This window comes from Pseudophryne corroboree, chromosome 6 (genome assembly GCF_028390025.1).
Source record: "Pseudophryne corroboree isolate aPseCor3 chromosome 6, aPseCor3.hap2, whole genome shotgun sequence".
NCBI classification, from domain to species: Eukaryota; Metazoa; Chordata; class Amphibia; order Anura; family Myobatrachidae; genus Pseudophryne; species Pseudophryne corroboree.
The window spans coordinates 187,390,881-187,413,747 of NC_086449.1; the positions used below are offsets into that span (position 1 = coordinate 187,390,881).

Consider the following 22,867-nt stretch of genomic DNA (forward strand, 5'->3'; position numbering starts at 1 on the left):
AACTAGTAATTTTGGTGCCCTGGGCCAGAGAAACATTGCCGCCTCCCTAGTTACAGCCCTGGGTCAGGGAGCATCATTAGACTTCCTCATAGGATTAACTTTAGAATCAATTGCCATCTGTAATGACGCCGGAGTTCGGCGGCCATGCGGGATACAGGACGATCTGGGACTTTTTTTTAAAGGGGCAATCACTTACAAGGCATTGTTTTTGGGGTCATTACATCCGGCCCCAAATGTTTGTGGTGACATAACTGCAGTTAATAGCAAATTGGGTGAGAATAATCATTTTTAGACAGACCAGGTGGTTTCATTTTGATTAACCCTTGATCACTTCCACATGTATGCACAGGCCATGCTGGACGTGTCCGTACAGTTGGTCAAACAAAAAAATACAAATGCAAAGTCCATTTCAAATATATTTATTTAAATAATATGATCTTTTCCTATACTATACATTCATCTTGTCCAGCGATATTACACAAGTTAATCTTTATAAAGATTAGCATAAACAGTCCTCATTAGATATGTTGATAGTAACAAATAATGCTTGTTTTTCTTCCACTCTTTGCAAATTACCGGGAATTGTCCCTGTCAGCCATCTTAGAGTGCCAAAAGCCATTAGGAGATCTTAGTCCAAACCTAGCCTACCATCAATAACACCTAGTTCAGAGGACATCATATGGACTCTTAATATCTATATATTTATTTATTTATATCATATAGAATTCATGCTTATAGTTTTATTGAGTACAATGCATATCCTTACACATTCAGTGTGTATTTATAGAGATATATATCTATATATCTATATACACATACAATTTATGAAAACTGTAACGTCTTTTCTCAGTAAATATTTGTGACATTAGTATGTGCAGATTTTTAAGATAATCAATATTAAGAAAATAGCTTGCCCTTTTAATATATGAGACTGTGTCTGTTTTTGCTATGAGTTGGGTCACCTGCAGAAATCTTACGCTTAGAGCACTTACGCAAATCTACAACCAATCTGTTTCTTACGGAATTGCTTTAAATATAGGGCCTAATTCAGACCTGATCGCTGTGCTGCAAATTTGCAGAGGTCTGCGATCAGATAGTTGCTGCCCAGGGAGAGTGAAAACCTGCCCCATACAAGTGTGCGAATGCATGTGTACGCCATGCAAAAATTCCACCAAAAAGCGGACAGCTGCAAATCCATTTGCAACTCACTCACCATCTAATGATTTTTCCAGTCTGTGCGTAGTCCAGGACTTACTCCTAAAGTCAGTGGCGTCAGAAGGCGGGTGCGGCCCGCACCGGGGTCTCCCCCTCGAAAGGAGTGACACCAAAGTGCCAGCTCTTCTGGAGTGACAGGAGCCGAGTGCTGCAGTGAGATAAATCCCTGCAGCACTCGGCTCCTGTCACAGATAAGAGCCGGCACTGCACGCTGAGCAGTCTCCGGGGGCAGCCAGCATCTTCGGGGAAGCTGGACATGCCCCCGGAGCGAAGGAAAAAAAGACCAGAGAGACCACGCCCCTTTTGATTAGGCCATGCCCCCTTTCGGACGCCAGCAGCTCCCGCGGGAGGGGTGGGGGGGTGATAATGCAGGGTGCGCTCTGGGTGTCACCACACCAGGTGACGCCTCTGCCTACAGTGTTATACAAACAGGCTGAATCGAGGCTGGAACTGACGTCACACACCCTCCCTTAAAAAACGCTTGGTAAACCTGACACTCCCTGACACTCCCAGAAAACGGTCAGTTACCACCCCCAAATATCCGCTTCTTGTCAAACACCTTGCAAACGCCTAGCGATCAAATTTTTCGCACCATCCTGACGCTGTTTGGCCGCACGCCTACACATTGCGGTGCATACACATGCACAGTCATTCAATAATCGTCCGCTGTGCGAATTCGCACAATAGCGATCAGGTCTGAATCGGGCCCATAAACCAGACCTTAAGAACCAGCTAATGACTTGAAAATAGTCTTGAGATTTTCATTAAAGTTGAAATGAAAGGGAGACAGGCTGTACCCCACTCATTGTTGCAAACTAAATGCTATACATTATGATTTGAAACACATTCTTTCACTGTCATCATAAAACTATTGTTTCCTGCAAACCAGACATGGCCAGCCTTTGACACTGGTCTAGAACTCCATATAAAATTTTGTTTAGAAAGCTAATTAGAGATTTTAGCGAGGGTGTCGTAGGCTGTTTGTCATTGTTCTAAACAAGTGCTTTTAAAAGACCATAATATACTAATAAACATTAAATACATGTAATGCTAAAATAAATAATTGCTGTCAATGTTTTGAAGAAAGGCACGAAAGATGAAATGATTTTGTATTGCTGTTCAAAAGATGCTGCATCATCTCTTTGGCTGTTCACGTTGTGTCGTCTAATTGCCCTGTTCCTTTTTCCCTTACACAAATAAATGCAGAAGTCATAATCTTCAAGGGACTGTGCATATGTATCAACTTTATGTATCTCCTCTGTGAATGCTTTAGTGTGTGATGACTGTCCAAGGGAATCTCTTGTGTAGGAGGATTTGTAGTCTCTATAATCCATTTACATGCACAGCAAGGTTTATATGCCACACTATAATTCAAACTCCTTTTATCTGGGTTCACAGAAAACTTTATAAACTCCCTCTCTTCATGTTGTAAGGAAATGTGTGTGTACCTATGGTTATTGTAGCTCTCTTTATCCATGCCTAGTGATTATGAACAGATTGCATGGTGAGTGCATGCTGAGTCTTTGTCCATTTTTGGAGATTAGGATTTCATGGTGCAGATAGGGACCACAATCACCAGGATTACCGTGCAGGCAGCTGCGGTGATAAGAGCTGCCATTTTGCAAACTTTGGCTCGGCGGAACTCTGCTTCCTTTCTTTTCAGCAAAGAGTCATAACCCGGAGTGTAGATATCTTCCATCCAAAACTCCAGATTATTTGGATTCAGGGACTCCTGCGTCTGTAAGGAGAGGTACAGTAGACCACAGCAATATGAGATTAGCAGGAAGTTTAGTCACTTGTTGGATAGCTCCAAAGTCTTTGTATACTTCTGAACTCTACCTTTCCAGATGGATGCTGCCCTACCTCTCTGCAAATAGATACACAAAATCACTTCCTTTAAAACATTGCATCCTGACCGTAACATGTATCTTAAATGTGTCTGCATGGCTTTCTTACTTCAAGTATGTGATTTGTGTTTCTGGGAAGCCATTATGCAGATAGTTATGAATATAAATTTGCTGATTATTTCTACTCCGGATGTATACAGATATGATCAATAAGGGGATGTAGTTATGTGACCGGCGGTCAGGAGACTGACTGTCACAATACTGATGTCAGGATCCACCCCCCCAACAATCCCGACAGACGGCATACTATTCCCACTTCACGACTCACAGAGTAGGAATAGAACCTGTGGCGAGCACAACACGCCACAGAGCCCGCAAGGAGCTTCGTTTCGCTGACCCGACCCCCCCCCCCCCCCCATCCCCACCGGGCATCTGAAAGCCGGGATCCACCATACCAGCGTTGGTATGGTGACCGCCGGTCACGCAAACACAATTCGCAAAAAGTGCCCAGTCCAATAGTCACTGTAAGATAACCACCACTAAACAGAACTGGATCAAAATGGATATACCAGGGTGAAGGAAGATTGGGGTAATTGGTAAATGTAATTTTGTATACTATAGGTGCGGTGGTCCAAATTCCAGGAAAAAAATATCCATAAATTACTAAATTCTCAGCATTCCAGTTAATCAATCTCATACCAGCTGCAAGGATTAATGGAACGCAGACTCTCTTACTATGGTGGTCATTCCGAGTTGTTCGCTCGCTGCCGTTTTTAGCAGAATAGCGATCAAGCTAAAATTGGGCGATTCTGCGCATGCGTATGGGCCGCAGGGCGCATGCGCTAAGTATTGTCACACAAAACTATGCAATTTTACACAGATCCGAGCGACGCTTTTCAGTCGCTCTGCTGATCGGTGAGTGATTGACAGGAAGTGGGTGTTTCTGGGCGGAAACTGAGCGTTTTCCGGGAGTGTGCTAAAAAACGCAGGCGTGTCAGGCTAAAACGCAGGAGTGGCTGGAGAAACGGGTGAGTGGCTGGCCGAACGGAGGGCGTGTTTGTGACGTCAAACCAGGAACTAAACGGACTGAGGTGATTGCAATCTAGGAGTAGGTCTGGAGCTACTCAGAAACTGCAGGGAAATATTTAATCTTTCATTCGCAATTCTGCTAAGCTAATATACACTCCCAGAGGGCGGCGGCCTAGCATGTGCAATGCTGCTAAAACCAGCTAGCGAGCAATCAACTCGGAATGAGGGCCAATATTGGCAAATTAATATTTGTGCATAAGTGTACATGACAGAGAAAGGTTGCAGTTTGGACTTGAACTTGAGTCCGGAGAAGATAATAGCTAGAATCTGATTGGTTGTTAGAGGCAACATCTCCACTTCTAAAAACCCACTATTGATTGGTTGCTATGGGTAATATCTCCATTTCTAAAAACCCACACTTTAGCAAATATACCCCGTAGCGTCTTAACATTTTATTTTCTCTTCAGATTTGCTGTGAATGCTAAAGTTTACCTAAGTGTTGGGCAAATTTCTATTGTGTAGCTTTATAACCCCTGTATTTATTATGTTTGATGGGAATGATGTTAAACAGCATGGGGTCTCTATGCCTGATACCCCTTTTGATAAATTTAGCTATACTTTGCTTTTAATTATGGAACCTCTAATCATTTCACATTGTAAAACATCTTAGGTGGTTATTTTTTCTGCAACAATTGCTTAATGTTTGAGTGGAATTCAAATTGGAAGGAGTAAGGAGTACCAGTACACTGAACCATGTTGAGTCAAATCTACACATGACACTAAAACACATTTCTGTTATGGATTTGCGTCTGTAACTACAATTTCTCCGCCCTCTATTACCTGTCCTTCTCACACTGCCTGGTAATATATTTCAGGAACTGGAGAGATTGATTCATGTTATATGGTTTACTGTTCCTGAACTAGATAGTCTTCATTTTATGATTTGTTGGCGATAATTACCAACTCGGTGGTATATCTGCCCAACCTCATGCAGGAAATTGCCCGATTTGGCCAGTTGTCTAATTTTAAAATCAATTATACGAAATCCACTGCATTAAATGTTACCGCCTCAGTGGAGACTGCCATTTGCCTGGCATCCCTCCCATATCAAGTATTTAGGTATTGTCATTTCAAATAGTCTTTCTACAACTGTAGCACTAAACCATTTACCTCTTTTAAGATTTTAGGATTTTTACCTAGTTAAAGAACAAATTAGGAAAATATGGAAATGTCTCGGCAAGGGCCTCAGTTTAACCATGAAGCACCATTGTTTTAACTTCTATGCAAAGCAAGAATGCCTGGCCAATCTTGACCTAACAACACAGGTGCTAGTAAATATGTACAAACCCCAACTGACTTTACCATAGCAGATAAGGAAGCTAAGGCAGTAGGGCTAGCCCTAAAGTCCTCATGAATATATCCATTAACCATAACTCTCTAGCAGAAGAAGTCTTGGAAGACTAGGGTAAGTCCACTATAACCTTGAATACTTTATGTTCAATTTGATCTAGTATATGTTTCACCAGCAAGGTTGCACAAACATGCTGGTAACCACCTCAGGAAAAGAACAATCTATCTGTGGACAGGTGGCATTTATAAGTTTTTGATCTCCACAAGAGACACAACTTAATTTTAGCAGCTCGGTGTAGACTACTGGTAGGTTCATGTTGGCCACTGGGAAACAGCATAACTACTTCCAGCTGCACCAGCCCTTGGATGATGAGAAGCCTATTTTGCAGCAGACCGAGAAGTAACTAGGATATGCCCATCCAAGTTAGTTGCTCATAGGGATGAAGGACCAGATATAACTGTTTGGGATTGATTTGAAGACTTTGGGATTGATCTGACGCCAGGGATTACGGTAACCCAGTTTATAAATCTGTTGCCAAGGCATTTTACACTATAATAATTTCTTCAGTCCTATGGATGTGGACCCAGTGTGACAAGCATTGAGAGAGAAGGCATGTAAAGTTTTCTAACACCCTGTCTTCCACTGTTTGATTAGATGTATAGAGTGTCGCGCAGAGCCACTTGACAACATGGTCTAGTAATTTTTGTGCCTGACAGCAGGATCCCAACATTCCTTTCAAAATCACTGACTATATGTCTCTGGATCAAGGTGGTCACTAATAGCAGATTCAGCAGAAAGATATGCAAATGCCTACTGGGTTCTCACCATTAGCGGTGGGGACATGGACCAATTCTTGGTAGTGGCCACCCACTCAAAGGTAGTCACAAAAGCACCCACATCTTTATGCATACTCTCCTTGGACTTATTGTGTCACTGACTGATTATTGGTAGCTGCTTCTACCCATTTTTCAAGTTTCTCATTTTCTTTTGGGTCACAGCCCTCTCCTCTCTGAAGATCTATTACTTTAATTTGGTGTCCATAGTCGAGTGCGTCAGAGAACTGCTCTTATTATCCACTCACACAACTACTGAAATAGCAAAGCTCTATTTGAACAGAAGATGTCTGTGAAGTGTGCCTATGACATTATCAGTGGGTGGCACAGTTCACTTCCATTTGTGATCACTTTTACCCAATCAGCGGAATTGTGTGTACCCAGCTTGTCCCCCTGTGAGCCCCATGCACACTTTGCTAGAAATAGCTCAGTGTGTATGATCCCGACCACAGCGTGTTGTAAGACTCTTATCTGTTAGTGGTATTGCATACACACCTATACAATGGTCGACCCTTTCACCTGATATTGGGTGAACGGGCTGACAATTGTATAGGTCTGTAACCAGCTTTACTATTGATGTATTTGCACTGTGTGATTGGCTAAGAAGAGAAGCTAGACCACTAGACTCCAAATCAAGGTACCTGGTGGCAGAGCCGGATTAAGGGGGGGACTCCGGGGGTAAGTACCCCTGGGCCCCTCAGTCTGAGAGGGCCCCCCTGCCACCAGCCACAGATCGGATCTCTGTTATAGATCCGATCCGCAGCTATGTGTTTCCCTGCAGGCACTGATTGCCGTCACTGCCGCCGGCGCCGCAGGCCTTTGCTGGGTTGCTAGGTGACGGCTCGGCTAACCAATGGGCTGTACAGCTGCAGCCTGCGTCTCCTTTACTGGCTGGAGCGCAGGCTGAAGTGGAAACGGAGCAGCCTGTGGACTCGTGGAGCAGGGTAGATGTGCTCCGAGGAGAGCAGAGGATCTCTCCCTCTGCTCCTGTACTGTGTCTCTCGCAGCCTGTCTTTATCAGCAGCAAGACAAGTAAGACAGGCTGCATTGAATTTTTTCTTTGCTGTTAAGAATTAAATTTGAGTTAAGGCTCTGGGACGGGTCATATATATGCATGTATTATTATTATTTTTTTTATGGTTTTAATTTTAGACCTGAGAGGGCCCCCCTGTCTTAAGTACCCCGGGCCCTCCGAAGTCTTAATCCGCCTCTGCCTGGTGGTATTGAAGGAGAAACCTAATCTTCATATTTCTTCAAATACATTCCCAAACAATGTGTTTTGCTATTAAAAATATTTCCCTTTTACATTTTTGGCTGAAATATACCAGGAAGGGGAAGCTTTTGCAAGCTGCTACTTGGTAAATCAATCCCTAAATTGTGACATAATTCACATCATTAAGCACTACTCCTGCCTTGCAACTTCACAAATAAAAGTATCATGCACCATGAGCTTAAGGAAGTGAATAACCAGGTTATTCACATCATGAAGCCCCTGGACTGTCCACTTCAAAGGGGAAGTTGGTGGAATAAAGGGTGTGTGTGTGTGGGGGGGGTTCTACTCTCCCAGGTTTTCAGAAAAGATCTCTTTGAAATCTGGGAATCTGCAGGGCATTCCGGGAGAGAGGGCAATGATAATCTTTATTTGTGCCAGTCGAGGCACAGGTCCAAAGCTGCTTTTCCATTTCCAATGGAGGTAATGTACTCTTTGCTCTTTAAATGAATGCCAGTGCTGTTACAGATCAGTTTAGGGGAATTATTTATGCTGGTTACAGAGTTACAGAGAAATAATGAGGTTATGCAGAATGTGTGCATTATAGTGTATGAACAAGAGAAGTAGGAGAGAAAAATAAGGGGCTTGGCAATGCCAGTTTTAAAGGCATCAAATGGTGTGGGTCAAGTGTGAACCTTAAATTATCATACTTGCCAACCCCCCCGGAATGGCCTGGAGTCTCCTGAAAATTGGGTGGCGCTACCCCCCCCCCCCTTCCCGGAGATGTGGGAAAGTCTCCTGCATCTTCCGCCAAGCCCCCGCTCCCCCCTTTGGCCGCCCCACAATGGAGCACCAGTGGGCGGTCCGAGGGGGACCCGATGACGCGATTTGTGCTGAATCGCACCATCGTAGTTTGGCCCCCGCTATCCAGTGCGTGTTTCCCCGACACTGTATAGTGGGGGGCGGATCCACAATTATGTATTTGTGCCGCCATGCCCACCAGACACGCCCCTTCTGACCAAACACGCCGTCTGCTTGCCGACCAGGCTGCCCTCTCCCGGAGGAGGGGGCAGCAATGTCGGCAAGTATGACCTTAATACAGATATGACCTCATCTTAAGCACTAAAAGGAGACATGTAAATTGAATGTAAAGAGTATTTCCTCAGATAACTTTTGCCAACTCATAAAAGTAGTAGTGAAACAACAATTTGCTGTAAAAGGATCATTAGTATATAAGAAAACTGTGGCCACATTATAAAATATATATGTTTTCATTGCTACTTACCTGGAGATCCAGTGCTGTAAGTCTCCCTTTCTCTCCTGAGTTGTGTGTGTACTCTTCAATGGTCCATGATGGTTGGGTTCGTTTCAGCTCTGACATTTCGGTCAGGCGCATGTCTGTGTAAATGGGGTTGCTTTTCATGTGCGACTTGAGGGATGCTGGGTAAGGGTGAGGACTAAACACTTGCTCCACCATATAGGAATCCCTGGCTGGTTTTGGCATCCTGTGCAAATGAGGTATTTCATGCTGGCGATCCACCTGGGTAGCAGGATAACAAAACAAAGATATATTATCTCTTGTGTTATGCTCATTAATGGTCTACACCTGGCAAACATTTGATCACACCTAGCTATTTTATACTTTAAAGTTTTTATACAAGTGAACTTACCATTAGGGGTGGATTGGCCATTAGTGTCACCGGAAATTTTCCCAATGGGTCAGCCACTTATGTGGTTGCTTAAGTATTTAAAAAAACAACAGCTATTTTTACCATGTGATCTTCTCTGTAAATAAGTGACCTGACACTGATCAGGGCCTGACGTGGCCTATTAGTGGCTGTGTCCTGATGAATGGTCCCCCCACAGGGACTTGCCACAAGTGATGTCCCAATCCTCTGCTAAACCATTTCTCCCCTGTCCTGGCCCTAGGCACCAGCCAACCTGGTATGGGTTTGAAGAATGACAGTTAGGAGCCGATTGTTTGGTCCATTATCACCCCTCACTCATCACTGCTTTATTACTTCTCCAGGCTTAATACATGTGCATACTACTTTATATTATACTGTGGTGGTATAGCCGTTGTATGGCGATACTGGTGTCAGAGAGGGGTAGTATTCCTGTTGTGTAGTGGTATTGATGCCAGGGAGCGGTGGCATTGGTGTTGTATTCTCATGTTAGCACTGTACTGGGGATACTGTAACTCTGTAATTGTGGATGAGCTGAGGAGGAGTACTGCTGTAATGTGGATGAGCTGAGGAGGAGTACTGCTGTAATGTGGATGAGCTGAGGAGGAGTACTGCTGTAATGTGGATGATGCTGAGGAATACTGCTGTAATGTGGATGAGCTGAGGAGGAGTACTGCTGTAATGTAGATGAGCTGAGGAGGAGTACTGCTGTGATGTGGATGATGCTGAGAAGTACTGCTGTAATGTGGATGATGCTGAGGAGTACTGCTGTAATGTGGATGAGCTGAGGAGGAGTACTGCTGTAATGTGGATGATGCTGAGGAGGAGTACTGCTGTAATGTGGATGAGCTGAGGACGAGTACTGCTGTAATGTGGATGAGCTGAGTAGGAGTACTGCTCTAATGTAGATGAGCTGAGGAGGAGTACTGCTGTAATGTGGATGATGCTGAGGAGGAGTACTGCTGTAATGTGGGTGAGCTGAGGAGAAGTACTGCTGTAATGTGGATGATACTGAGGAGTACTGCTGTAATGTGGATGAGCAGAGGAGGAGTACTGCTGTAATGTGGATGAGCTGAGGAGGAGTACTGCTGTAATGTGGATGATGCTGAGGAGGAGTACTGCTGTAATGTGGATGAGCTGAGGAGGAGTACTGCTGTAATGTGGATGAGCTGAGGAGGAGTACTGCTGTAATGTAGATGAGCTGAGGAGGAGTACTGCTGTAATGTGGATGATGCTGAGGAGGAGTACTGCTGTAATGTGGGTGAGCTGAGGAGAAGTACTGCTGTAATGTGGATGATACTGAGGAGGAGTACTGCTGTAATGTGGATGAGCTGAGGAGGAGTACTGCTGTAATGTGGATGAGCTGAGGAGGAGTACTGCTGTAATGTGGATGAGCTGAGGAGGAGTACTGCTGTAATGTGGATGATGCTGAGGAATACTGCTGTAATGTGGATGAGCTGAGGAGGAGTACTGCTGTAATGTAGATGAGCTGAGGAGGAGTACTGCTGTGATGTGGATGATGCTGAGAAGTACTGCTGTAATGTGGATGATGCTGAGGAGTACTGCTGTAATGTGGATGAGCTGAGGAGGAGTACTGCTGTAATGTGGATGATGCTGAGGAGGAGTACTGCTCTAATGTAGATGAGCTGAGGAGGAGTACTGCTGTAATGTGGATGATGCTGAGGAGGAGTACTGCTGTAATGTGGGTGAGCTGAGGAGAAGTACTGCTGTAATGTGGATGATACTGAGGAGTACTGCTGTAATGTGGATGAGCTGAGGAGGAGTACTGCTGTAATGTGGATGAGCTGAGGAGGAGTACTGCTGTAATGTGGATGATGCTGAGGAGGAGTACTGCTGTAATGTGGATGAGCTGAGGAGGAGTACTGCTGTAATGTGGATGAGCTGAGGAGGAGTACTGCTGTAATGTAGATGAGCTGAGGAGGAGTACTGCTGTAATGTGGATGATGCTGAGGAGGAGTACTGCTGTAATGTGGGTGAGCTGAGGAGAAGTACTGCTGTAATGTGGATGATACTGAGGAGGAGTACTGCTGTAATGTGGATGAGCTGAGGAGGAGTACTGCTGTAATGTGGATGAGCTGAGGAGGAGTACTGCTGTAATGTGGATGATGCTGAGGAGGAGTACTGCTGTAATGTGGATGAGCTGAGGAGGAGTACTGCTGTAATGTGGATGAGCTGAGGAGGAGTACTGCTGTAATGTGGATGATGATGCTGAGGAGAAGTACTGCTGTAATGTGGATGAGCTGAGGAGGAGTACTGCTGTAATGTGGATGAGCTGAGGAGGAGTACTGCTGTAATGTGGATGATGCTGAGGAGAAGTACTGCTGTAATGTGGGTGAGCTGAGGAGGAGTACTGCTGTAATGTGGATGAGCTGAGGAGGAGTACTGCTGTAATGTGGATGAGCTGAGGAGGAGTACTGCTGTAATGTGGATGAGCTGAGGAGGAGTACTGCTGTAATGTGGGTGAGCTGAGGAGAAGTACTGCTGTAGTGTGGATAAGCTGAGGAGGAGTACTGCTGTAATGTGGATGATGATGCTGAGGAGAAGTACTGCTGTAATGTGGGTGAGCTGAGGAGGAGTACTGCTGTAATGTGGATGAGCTGAGGAGGAGTACTGCTGTAATGTGGGTGAGCTGAGGAGAAGTACTGCTGTAATGTGGATAAGCTGAGGAGGAGTACTGCTGTAATGTGGATGATGCTGAGGAGAAGTACTGCTGTAATGTGGATGAGCTGAGGAGGAGTACTGCTGTAATGTGGATGAGCTGAGGAGGAGTACTGCTGTAATGTAGTTAGAATGTGGGAACTGTATAACCGATTGCTGAAATGTTGAGCATGGGAAGTACTGCTGATTGCCGTTATGTGGGTGTAGTGCTGGTTGCAGTACTATTGTTAATTGCTGTAATGTATATGTAGGGGCTATTTTTATGTAATGGCAATGCTAACAATGTACTGCCATTCAGAGAAACTGGTCTGTTTGCATATGTGTTGCCAATGTGTTTAAAATAAGATTTTAAACCTACCGGTAAATCTATTTCTCCTAGTCCGTAGAGGATGCTGGGGACTCCGTAAGGACCATGGGGTATAGACGGGCTCCGCAGGAGATAGGGCACCTAAAAAGAACTTTGACTATGGGTGTGCACTGGCTCCTCCCTCTATGCCCCTCCTCCAGACCTCAGTTAGAGAACTGTGCCCAGAGGAGATGGACACTACAAGGCAGGATTTAGAAATCCAAGGGCAAGATTCAACCCAGCCCACACCAAGCATACCACGTAACCTGGATCATACAAAACCAGTTAACCGTATGAACAATAACAGCAATGGTCCAAGACCGATGTCAACTGTAACATAACCCTTATTTAAGCAACAACTATATACAAGTCTTGCAGAGTTTCCACACTGGGACAGGCGCCCAGCATCCTCTACGGACTAGGAGAAATAGATTTACCGGTAGGTTTAAAATCTTATTTTCTCTTACGTCCTAGAGGATGCTGGGGACTCCGTAAGTACCATGGGGTTTATACCAAAGCATCCAATCGGGCGGGAGAGTGCGTCTCTGCAGCACCGACTGAGCAAACTCTAGGTCCTCATCAGCCAGGGTATCAAACTTGTAGAATTTAGCAAAAGTGTTTGACCCCGACCAAGTCGCCGCTCGGCAAAGTTGTAATGCCGAGACGCCTCGGGCAGCCGCCCAAGAAGAGCCCACCTTCCTAGTGGAATGGGCCTTAACCGAATTTGGTACCGGCAATCCAGCCGTAGAATGAGCCTGCTGAATCGTATTACAGATCCAGCGAGCAATAGTCTGCTTCGAAGCAGGCGCGCCAATCTTATTGGCAGCATACAGGACAAACAGAGCCTCTGTTTTCCTAATTCTAGCCGTCCTGGCTACATAAATCTTTAAGGCCCTGACTACGTCCAGGGATCTTGAATACTCCAGGTCACTTGTAGCCACAGGCACCACAATAGGTTGATTCACATGGAATGAAGAAACCACCTTAGGCAAAAATTGCGGACGTGTCCTCAATTCAGCTCGATCCACATGAAAAATCAAGTAGGGGCTTTTGTGTGACAAAGCCGCCAATTCTGACACTCGCCTTGCTGATGCCAAGGCCAACAACATGACCACCTTCCAAGTAAGAAATTTCAACTCAACCTTGTTAAGCGGTTCAAACCAGTGTGATTTTAGGAACTGCAACACCACGTTGAGGTCCCACGGTGCCACTGGAGGCACAAAAGGAGACTGGATGTGCAGCACTCCCTTTACAAACGTCTGGACTTCTGGAAGAGAAGCCAACTCCTTCTGAAAGAAAATCGAGAGGGCCGAAATCTGTACCTTAACAGAGCCTAATTTCAGGCCCATATCCACTCCTGTCTGTAGGAAGTGGAGAAAACGACCCCGATGAAAATCTTCCGTAGGTGCATTCTTGGTTTCACACCAAGACACATACTTTCGCCAGATACGGTGATAAGGCTTAACCGTCACCTCCTTCCTAGCCTTTATTAAAGTAGGGATGACCTCTTCCGGAATCCCCTTTTTCGCTAGGATTCGGCGTTCAACCGCCATGCCGTCAAACGTAACCGCGGTAAGTCTTGAAATACACAGGACCTCTGTTGCAACAGGTCTTCCCTCAGAGGAAGAGGCCAGGGATCTCCTGTGAGCATCTCTTGTAGATCTGAGTACCAGGCCCTTCGAGGCCAGTCTGGGACAACGAGTATCGTCTGTACTCTTCTTTGCCTTATGATCCTCAACACTTTTGTGATGAGAGGAAGAGGAGGAAACACGTAGACCGATTTGAACACCCACGGTGTTATTAGAGCGTCTACAGCCACTGCCTGAGGGTCCCGAGACCTGGCACAATACCTCTGAAGTTTTTTGTTGAGGCATGACGCCATCATGTCTATTTGAGGAGTTCCCCAAAGACGTGTTATGTCTGCAAAGACTTCTTAATGAAGTCCCCACTCTCCTGGATGGAGATAGTGTCTGCTGAGGAAGTCTGCTTCCCAGTTGTCCACTCCCGGAATGAAGACAGCCGACAGAGCGCTTACATGATTTTCCGGCCAGCGAAGAATCCTGGTGGCTTCCGCCGTCGCGACTCTGCTTCTAGTCCCGCCTTGGCGGTTCACATGAGCCACTGCTGTGACATTGTCTGATTGAATCAGAACCGGTAGGTTTCGAAGAAGACTCTCCGCTTGTCGAAGGCCGTTGTAAATGGCCCTGAGTTCCAACACATTGATGTGTAGACAGGACTCCTGGTCTGACCAAAGTCCCTGAAAATTTTTTCCTTGTGTGACCGCTCCCTATCCTCGGAGGCTCGCGTCCGTGGTAACCAGGATCCAATCCTGAATTCCGAACCTGCGACCCTCCAGCAGGTGAGCACTTTGCAACCACCACAGGAGAGACACTCTGGCTCCTGGGGACAGAGTTATTTTCCGATGTAAGTGCAGATGGGACCAGGACCACTTGTCCAGAAGGTCCCATTGAAAAGTCCTTGCATGGAACCTTCCGAAGGGAATGGCCACGTAGGCCGCCACCATTTTTCCCAGAACTCGAGTGCATTGGTGAACTGACACCCTTTTCGGTTTTAGCAGGTCTCTGACCATGTTCTGGATGTCCTGGGCTTTCTCTATTGGGAGGAAGACCTTCATTTGATCCCGTATCCAGTATGATACCTAGGAATGGTAGTCGAGTTGTCGGAATCAACTGTGACTTCGGTAGATTTAGAATCCAACCGTGTTGCTGGAGCACTCTCAGAGAGAGCGCCACACTGCTCAGCAATTTCTCTCTTGATCTCGCTTTTATCAGGAGATCGTCCAAGTATGGGATAATTGTGACTCCATGCTTGCGCAGGACCACCATCATTTCCGCCTTTATCTTGGTGAAAATCCTCAGGGCCGTGGAAAGTCCAAACGGCAACGTCTGAAATTGGTAATGACAATCCTGTACAGCGAATCTCAGGTATTCCTGATGGGGGGCATATATGGGGACAAGAAGGTACGCATCCTTTATGTCCAGAGACACCATAAACTCCCCCTCCTCCATGTTGGCTATTATCGCTCTGAGTGATTCCATTTTGAATTTGAATCTTTTTATGTACAGGTTTAGGGATTTCAGATTCAAAATAGGTCTGACCGAACCGTCCGGTTTCGGGACCACAAATAGGGTTAAGTAGTAACCTCTTCCCTGCTGGTGCAAGGGAACCTTGATGATCACTTGCTGTATACACAGCGTTTGAATTGCAGCTAACACTACATCCCTTTCCGATGTGGAAGCTGGTAGGGCCGATTTGAAAAATCGGCGCGGGGGCACCTCCTCGAATTCCAGAGTTTGTAACCCTGGGAAACTAATTCCAACACCCAGGGATTCAGGTCTGATCTGACCCAGGCCTGACTGAAAAGTCGAAGACGTGCCCCCACCGGTGCGGACTCCCTCAGGGGAGCCCCAGCGTCATGCTGTGGGTTTTGGCGCAGCCGGGAAGGACTTCTGTTCCTGGGCACCTGCCGAAGCAGGTGCTCTTTTGCCTCTGCCCTTACCTCTGGCAAGGAAAGAGGATCCCCGACCTCTTCTGGACTTGTGCGACCAAAAGGACTGCATCTGATAGGGTGGTACTTTCTTTTGCTGTTGGGGAATATATGGTAAAAAATTTGATTTACCTGCTTTAGCTGTGGAAACCAGATCCGTCAGCCCATCCCCAAACAATGAAAGAAAGCAGCTCCAGACGCGCTGTCACAGCTGCCAGCAAGGGATTGTCAGTCCCAAAGAAATTTTTAACAAAGAAAAGCAATGGAGCTGGCTCTAGGTGTTTCTCCAATAATAAATAATTGAATAACTATGGATGAATGTAAAATCACAATTTGGTTTATTAACTAAACATCATGTACTAAAACCATGAATAAAACTTCACATATACACATAAAATTTAGGGCATAAATTGAGCTATGAATCAATTAAGAATGGCTGCTAGTAAGTGTCCACAGAGGATCCCGGACTGTAACAATGAGCAAAGTTACCTGGGGAGAGGAAATGAATACAGCTGGTGTTACCCGTGACGACGGAGACTTCCAGAGGCTTGAAAATTAACAGCAAGCAAGCTGTGCCATTTGTGTAGAAACTGGGTCTCTCCAATCGGTGCTGTAAAATCAATGTCCCACAGAGAAAGTTCCAAGGCAGGTTTTCCAAGGCAGATTTTTAGAAGTCCATATCTGGATCCGTTAAAACGTGAAACACTTGTAGTAGTAGTAGTAGCAGCTTTTACACTTGCCATCCCCAAACAATACATCTCCCTTATAGGGTAGTACTTCCATATGTTTTTTGGAATCCGCATCACCCGTCCATTGGCGAGTCTATAAGGATCTTCTCGCCGAGATAGACATGGCATTGGCCCTAGAAGCTAGCAATCCAATGTCCCTTTGAGTATCCCTCATAAATAAGACTGCATCTTTTATATGGGCTAGAGTTAAGAATATAGTATCCTTATCCATATTATCAAAGTGATCTGTCAGCTCATCTGTCCAAGCTGCAATTGCGCTACACACCCATGCCGACGCAATTGTCGGTCTTAGCACAGCACCCGTATGAGAATAAATACACTTTAAGGTAGTTTCTTGCCTGCGATCTGCAGGGTCCTTAAGGGCCGCTGTGTCAGGAGACGGTAGCGCCACTTTCTTGGACAAGCGCGTCAGGGCCTTGTCCACAGTGGGGGGTGATTCCCAAATCTCCCTGTCCTGTTTAGGGAAGGGGTATGCCATATAAATTCTTTTGGGGATCTGCGGTCTCTTTTCCGGAGTCTCCCAAGCTTTTCCAAAGAAATCATTTAATTCATGAGATGTGGGAAAATTAATAATCTGTTTCTTTCCCTTAAACATGTGTACCCTTGTGTCGGGGACCGAGGGTTCATCCTCAATATGCAACACATCCCTTATTGCCACAATCATACACTGAATGGTTTTAGTCACCCTAGGGTGCAATTTTACTTCGTCATAGTCGACACTGGAATCAGAATCCGTGTTGGTAGTAGTGTCTTGTGTTAAGGGACGCTTTTGAGACCCTGACGGGCCCTGTGAGTCGGTCCAATCCGAGGATTGACCCCCTGATGTCCCCCCTAATTCAGCCTTATCAAGCCTTTTATGTAAAGATGCCACACTTGCATTCAACATATGCCACATGTCCATCCAATCCTGAGTCGGCACAACCGACGGGGACACACCACTCATTTGCTCCACCTCCTCCTTGGAGAAGCCTTCCGCCTCAGACATGTCGACACACACGTACCGACACCCCACACACACAGGGATTAACCTATAAGGGGACAAAACCCCAACCAGGCCCTTAGGAGAGACAGAGAGAGAGTATGCCAGCACACACCCAGCGCTTAAAAACACTGGAATATATATGACCAGATAGCGCTTTTTATATATATAACCTTAATTCCCACTCACTGCGTCGCCAAGGTGCCCCCCTCCTCTTTTTTCCAGCCTGTGAAGTTCAGCAGGGGAGAGATCAGGGAGCCAGCGTATCCTCATGCAGTTTCTGTGGAGAAAATGGCGCTGGTTAGTGCTGAGGATCAAGCCCCGCCCACCCGACGGCGGGCTTCGGTCCCAGTAATTCTATATAAAAAATGTCGGGGGATTTTAGGATTTACTGTCCCACAGCCTAATCCTGCTTTATATTGCCAAAAAATGAAGAAACTTGCTGCCCAGGGCGCCCCCCCCCCCCCTGCGCCCTGCACCCTTCAGTGCCTGCTTGTGTGTGTGTACTGGGAGCAATGGCGCGCAGCATACCGCTGCGCGCTTACCTCATGAAGATCTGATGTCTTCTGCCGCCTGATGTCTTCTTTGCCTTCTCATACTCACCTGGCTTATATCTTCGGCATCTGTGAGGAGGATGGCGGCGCGGCTCCGGGACGAACCCCAGGTAAGACCTGTGTTCCGACTCCCTCTGGAGCTAATGGTGTCCAGTAGCCTTAGAAACAGTGCCCAATTTGACAAGACAGCTCTGCTTCTCTCTCTTCAGTCCCACGATGCAGGGAGCCTGTTGCCAACAGGACTCCCTGAAAATAAAAAACCTAACAAATTCTTCAAAACAGAAAACTCTGGAGAGCTCTCTGCATTGTACCCTTTCTCCTCTGGGCACAGAATCTAACTGAGGTCTGGAGGAGGGGCATAGAGGGAGGAGCCAGTGCACACCCATAGTCAAAGTTCTTTTTAGGTGCCCTATCTCCTGCGGAGCCCGTCTATACCCCATGGTCCTTACGGAGTCCCAGCATCCTCTAGGACGTAAGAGAAAAGGGAATTTTTTAGAGAATGGGCTACTCCCACATACTACATAGCCCCCACACTGTTGCTTTAACTATGGGGGTGATTCAGACCTGATCGTAGATATGCTAAATTGATCGGCTTCCCTGACAAGCGGGGAGACGGCCAGCACAGGGATAGTCCTCCCCGCATGTCAGTTCCCCCCTCCCTTCCCCATCCTGCACAAGTACAAAAGCATCACACAGCGGCGATGCTTTTGTACTGGAAGAGTAGCTCCCAGCCAGCGCAGCTTCTGCGCACTGGCAGGGAGCTACTCATCGCAGCCCAAGTCACAGCGGGTGCGTGTGACATCACGCAGCCGCCGCGGCCCATACCTCCAACAGTCCAGGCACGCCTGCGTTGCCCGAACCGCGCCACCGTCCCGCCCCCTCCTTCCCAGCGACCGCCTCTGCCTGTCAATCAGGCAGAGGCGATCCCAGGGCTAAGACAGCTGTCTGCCATGCGCCGGAGCACTGCGGTGCCGGCACATGCGCAGTTCAGGCCTGATCGCTGCTGTGCGAACACGCACAGCATCGATCAGGTCTGAATTAGCCCCTATGTCCACTGATGATTTGGCTGCACCTACCACATGACCACTTTCACATAACTTTCCAATGTTTCTTTGAATTCCCAATCCTCCCCTGCTTACAATTTAGAGTTTGTGTTTTGGGGTTGTTAGCGTTTGCAATTGCAAACGCTAGGCCACCGTCCTATGGGAGTGTATCTTAGCTCAGCAGAATAGCGAACGAAAGATTAGCAGAACTGCTACTAAATATTTTCTTTCAGTTTCTGAGTAGCTCCGGACCTACTTCTAGATTGCGATGAGCTTGGTCCGTTTAGTTCCTGGTTTGACGTCACAAACACACCCTGCGTTCAGCCAGCCACTCCCCCGTTTCTCCAGACACTTCCGCGTTTTTCCCTGACATGCCTGCGTTTTTTAGCACACTCCCGGAAAACGCTCAGTTACCACCCAGAAACACCCCTTTCCTGTCAATCATTCTCCGATCAGCAGTGCGACTGAAAAGCGCCGCACGAACACCAGCAAATCTACTAAGTTTTGTGTAAAATAACTTAGCGCATGCACTCTGCGTACCATGCGCATTTAGCAACAAATCGCAGCATAGCGAAAATCGGCAACGAGCGAACAACTCTGAATGACCACCTATGTGCACTGCAGGAGGGGCAGATGTAACATGTGCAGAGAGAGTTAGATTTGCGTGGGGTGTTGCAGTGTAAAAATAAAGCAGCCAGTATTTACCCTGCACAAAAACAAAATAACCCACCCAAATCTAAAGAGCCGTACACATTTAACGATCCGCCGCCGAGCTGCCCGACGGCGGATACGGCCGACGGGCGACCCTGCGGCGGGGGGGCAGTGATGGAGGGAGTGAAGTTCCTTCACTCCCCCTGTCACACGGCTCCATAGACGTGCAGGCAAATATGGACGAGATCGTCCATATTGGCCTGCATGCACAGCCGACGGGGCACCAGCGATGAACGAGCATGGGGCCGCGCATCGTTCATAGCTGGAGCCTCCACACTCAAAGATATGAACGGTATCTCATTCATTAATGAACAAGATTGTTCATATCTTTGACTTTTATCGCCCAGTGTGTAGGGCCTATAACACTCTCTGCAAATGTTATATCTGCCACACCTGCAGTGCACATGGGCCCTCATTCCGAGTTAATCGCTCGCTGCAGTTTTTCGCAGCGCAGCGATCAGGTGAAAAAAACGGCATTTATGCGCATGGTACGCAGCGCGCATGCGCTAAGTACTTTCACACAAAACTCTAGTTTTACACTAGCTCGAGTGTTCGTTGTGTGATTGACAGGAAGTGGGTGTTTCTGGGCGGCAACTCAGCGTTTTCAGGGAGTGTGCTAAAAAACGCAGGCGTGCCAGGTAAAAACGCAGGAGTGGCTGGAGAAACGGGGGAGTGGCTGGCCGAACGCAGGGCGTGTTTGTGACGTCAAACCAGGAACTAAACAAACTGCAGTCATCGCAAGCTAGGAGTAAGTCTTGAGCCACTCTGAAACTGCATGACATTTTTTAATAGCAGAACTGCTAACCTTTCGTACGCACTTCTGCTAAGCTAAGATACACTCCCAGAGGGCGGCGGCCTAGCGTGTGCACTGCTGCTAAATGCAGCTAGCGAGCGATCAACTCTGAATGAGGGCCATGGTTTTGCCCAACTGCTAACAAATTTGCTGCTGCAATCAACTCTGAATTACCCCTCATACGCTTGTCTAGGAGGATGGGCCTAAAAGAATTTAGCAGTAATAGCAGAGTTTAACATACGCTTGTTCATAGAACGAATATTGCAATTCTATCACTACTTCTGCTTCACGCATACAGGCAATGCTAATATGTACGTATTTCAGTCGCATCTTCATGGGGTGTGGATCATCAAATCGACAGTATCTAGGTCGACAATGTTTAGGTCGACCACTGTAGGTCGACAGTCACTAGGTCGACAGGGCTGGAAGGTCGACAGGGTTTCTAGGTCGACATGTGCTAGGTCGACTGGTCAAAAGGTCGACATGAGGTTGTTGGGGGGTTTTGTGTCGTTTTCGTCGTAGATTGACCGGGAACCCCAATTAGTGCACCGTCTTCGCTCGCCATGCTTCGGGCAAAGTGCCTTGCTCCGCTACCGCTTTGCTCGGCACAGATTACCGTTCCAATCATAGTCCACGTGGATTGTTAAGTATGAAAAAGTTCAAAAAAAGATTATTATTTTTAAACTGATGTAGACCTTTTGACCTGTCGACCTAGCACATGTCGACCTAGAAACCCTGTCGACCTTCCTTCCCTGTCGACCTATAGTGGTCGACCAAAACATTGTCGACCTAGATACTGTTGATTTGATGATCCACACCCCATGGAGATGCGACTGAAATACGTACATATTAGCATTGCCTGTATGCGTGAAGCAGAAGTAGTGATAGAATTGCAATATTCGCTCTATGAACAAGCGTATGTTAAACTCTGCTATTACTGCAAAATTCTTTTAGGCCCATCCTCCTAGACAAGCGTATGAGGGGTAATGCAGAGTTGATTGCAGCAGCAAATTTGTTAGCAGTTGGACAAAACCATGGCCCTCATTCCGAGTTGTTCGCTCGCTAGCTACTTTTAGCAGAAATGCAAACACAAAGCTGCCGCCCTCTGGGAGTGTATCTTAGCTTAGCAGAATTGCTAACGAAAGATTAGCAATTCTGCTATTATTAGCAGAATTGCTAACGAAAGCAATTTCCTTGCAGTTTCTGAGTAGCTCCAGACCTACTCCTAGATTGCGATCACCTCAGTCCGTTTAGTTCCTGGTTTGATGTCACAAACACGCCCAGCGTCCGACCAGCCACTCCTCCGTTTCTCCAGCCACTCCTGCGTTTTTACCTGGCACGCCTGCGTTTTTTAGCACACTCCCTGAAAACATCCAGTTTCCGCACAGAAACACCCACTTCCTATCAATCAGCAGAGCGATTGAAAAGCTTTGTTCGTCTGTGAGTAAAATAGCATAGTTTTGTGTAAATTTGCTTAGCGCGTGCGCCCTGAGGCCCATGCGCAGAACTGCCGGATTTTAGCCTATTAGCAATTCTGCTAATATTAGCAGCGAGCGATCAACTCGGAATGACCACCCATGTGCACTGCAGGTGTGGCAGATATAACATTTGCAGAGAGAGTTATAGGCCCTACACACTGGGCGATAAAAGTCAAAGATATGAACGATCTTGTTCATTAATGAATGAGATACCGTTCATATCTTTGAGTGTGGAGGCTCCAGCGATGAACAATGCGCGGCTCCTACCCGCACCCTCCTTGCAATTCCCCCTCAGTGTCCCTGCCCGCACCATCCCTGTAACTGCCCCCTCAGTGACCCTGCCCATACACTCCTGTAATTCCATCTGAGTAACCCTGCCCGCACCCTCCCTGTAATTCCCTCTCAGTGTCCCTACCCGCACCCTAACCGTAATTCCCCCTCAGTGTCCCTGCACGCACCATCCCTGTAACTGCTCCCTCAGTGACCCTGCCCATACACTCCTGTAATTCCATCTGAGTAACCCTGCCCGCACCCTCCCCGTAATTCCCTCTCAGTGTCCCTACCCGCACACTCCTCGTAATTCCCTCAGTCTCCCTGCCTGCACCCTCCTCATAATACCTTCTCAGTGTCAGCTGCTCTGTAACATTTTTCTAGTATGCAAATTATAAATGTTACTTTAATGCTGATTGGTTGCCATGAGCAACTTCTCCACTGGCTCACTTATCCACTCTTTTCACTGCTTAGTACATCTCCTTTATGTGGTATTGCCTTCAGCAGTGGAGAAACTCCTGGATTTGCCTCTGGGTGCCAGATGACAGGAGGATACTGTAGAGCAGGGCCGAATGGAAGGACATTGC

The 22,867-nt window shown here is 46.7% G+C and overlaps 1 protein-coding gene across 2 annotated transcripts in view; it reads right to left on the reverse strand.

Annotated features, from left to right (window-relative positions):
- Window positions 1–403: 403 nt before the first annotated feature.
- Window positions 404–22,867, reverse strand: part of MINAR1 (membrane integral NOTCH2 associated receptor 1) — a 181,261-nt gene continuing 158,797 nt past the window's right edge. Inside the window, exons 3-4 of one of the 2 annotated variants that reach the window (XM_063925466.1) lie at window positions 8,771–9,025; window positions 404–2,953 (exon numbers count right to left, since the gene is read on the reverse strand). In XM_063925466.1, coding sequence (XP_063781536.1) covers window positions 2,756–2,953; window positions 8,771–9,025 — 453 coding nt within the window. In that variant the 3' untranslated portion in view covers window positions 404–2,755. Of the gene's footprint in view, window positions 3,083–8,770; window positions 9,026–22,867 lie in introns of both variants that reach the window. The other variant, XM_063925467.1, reaches the window with a different exon arrangement.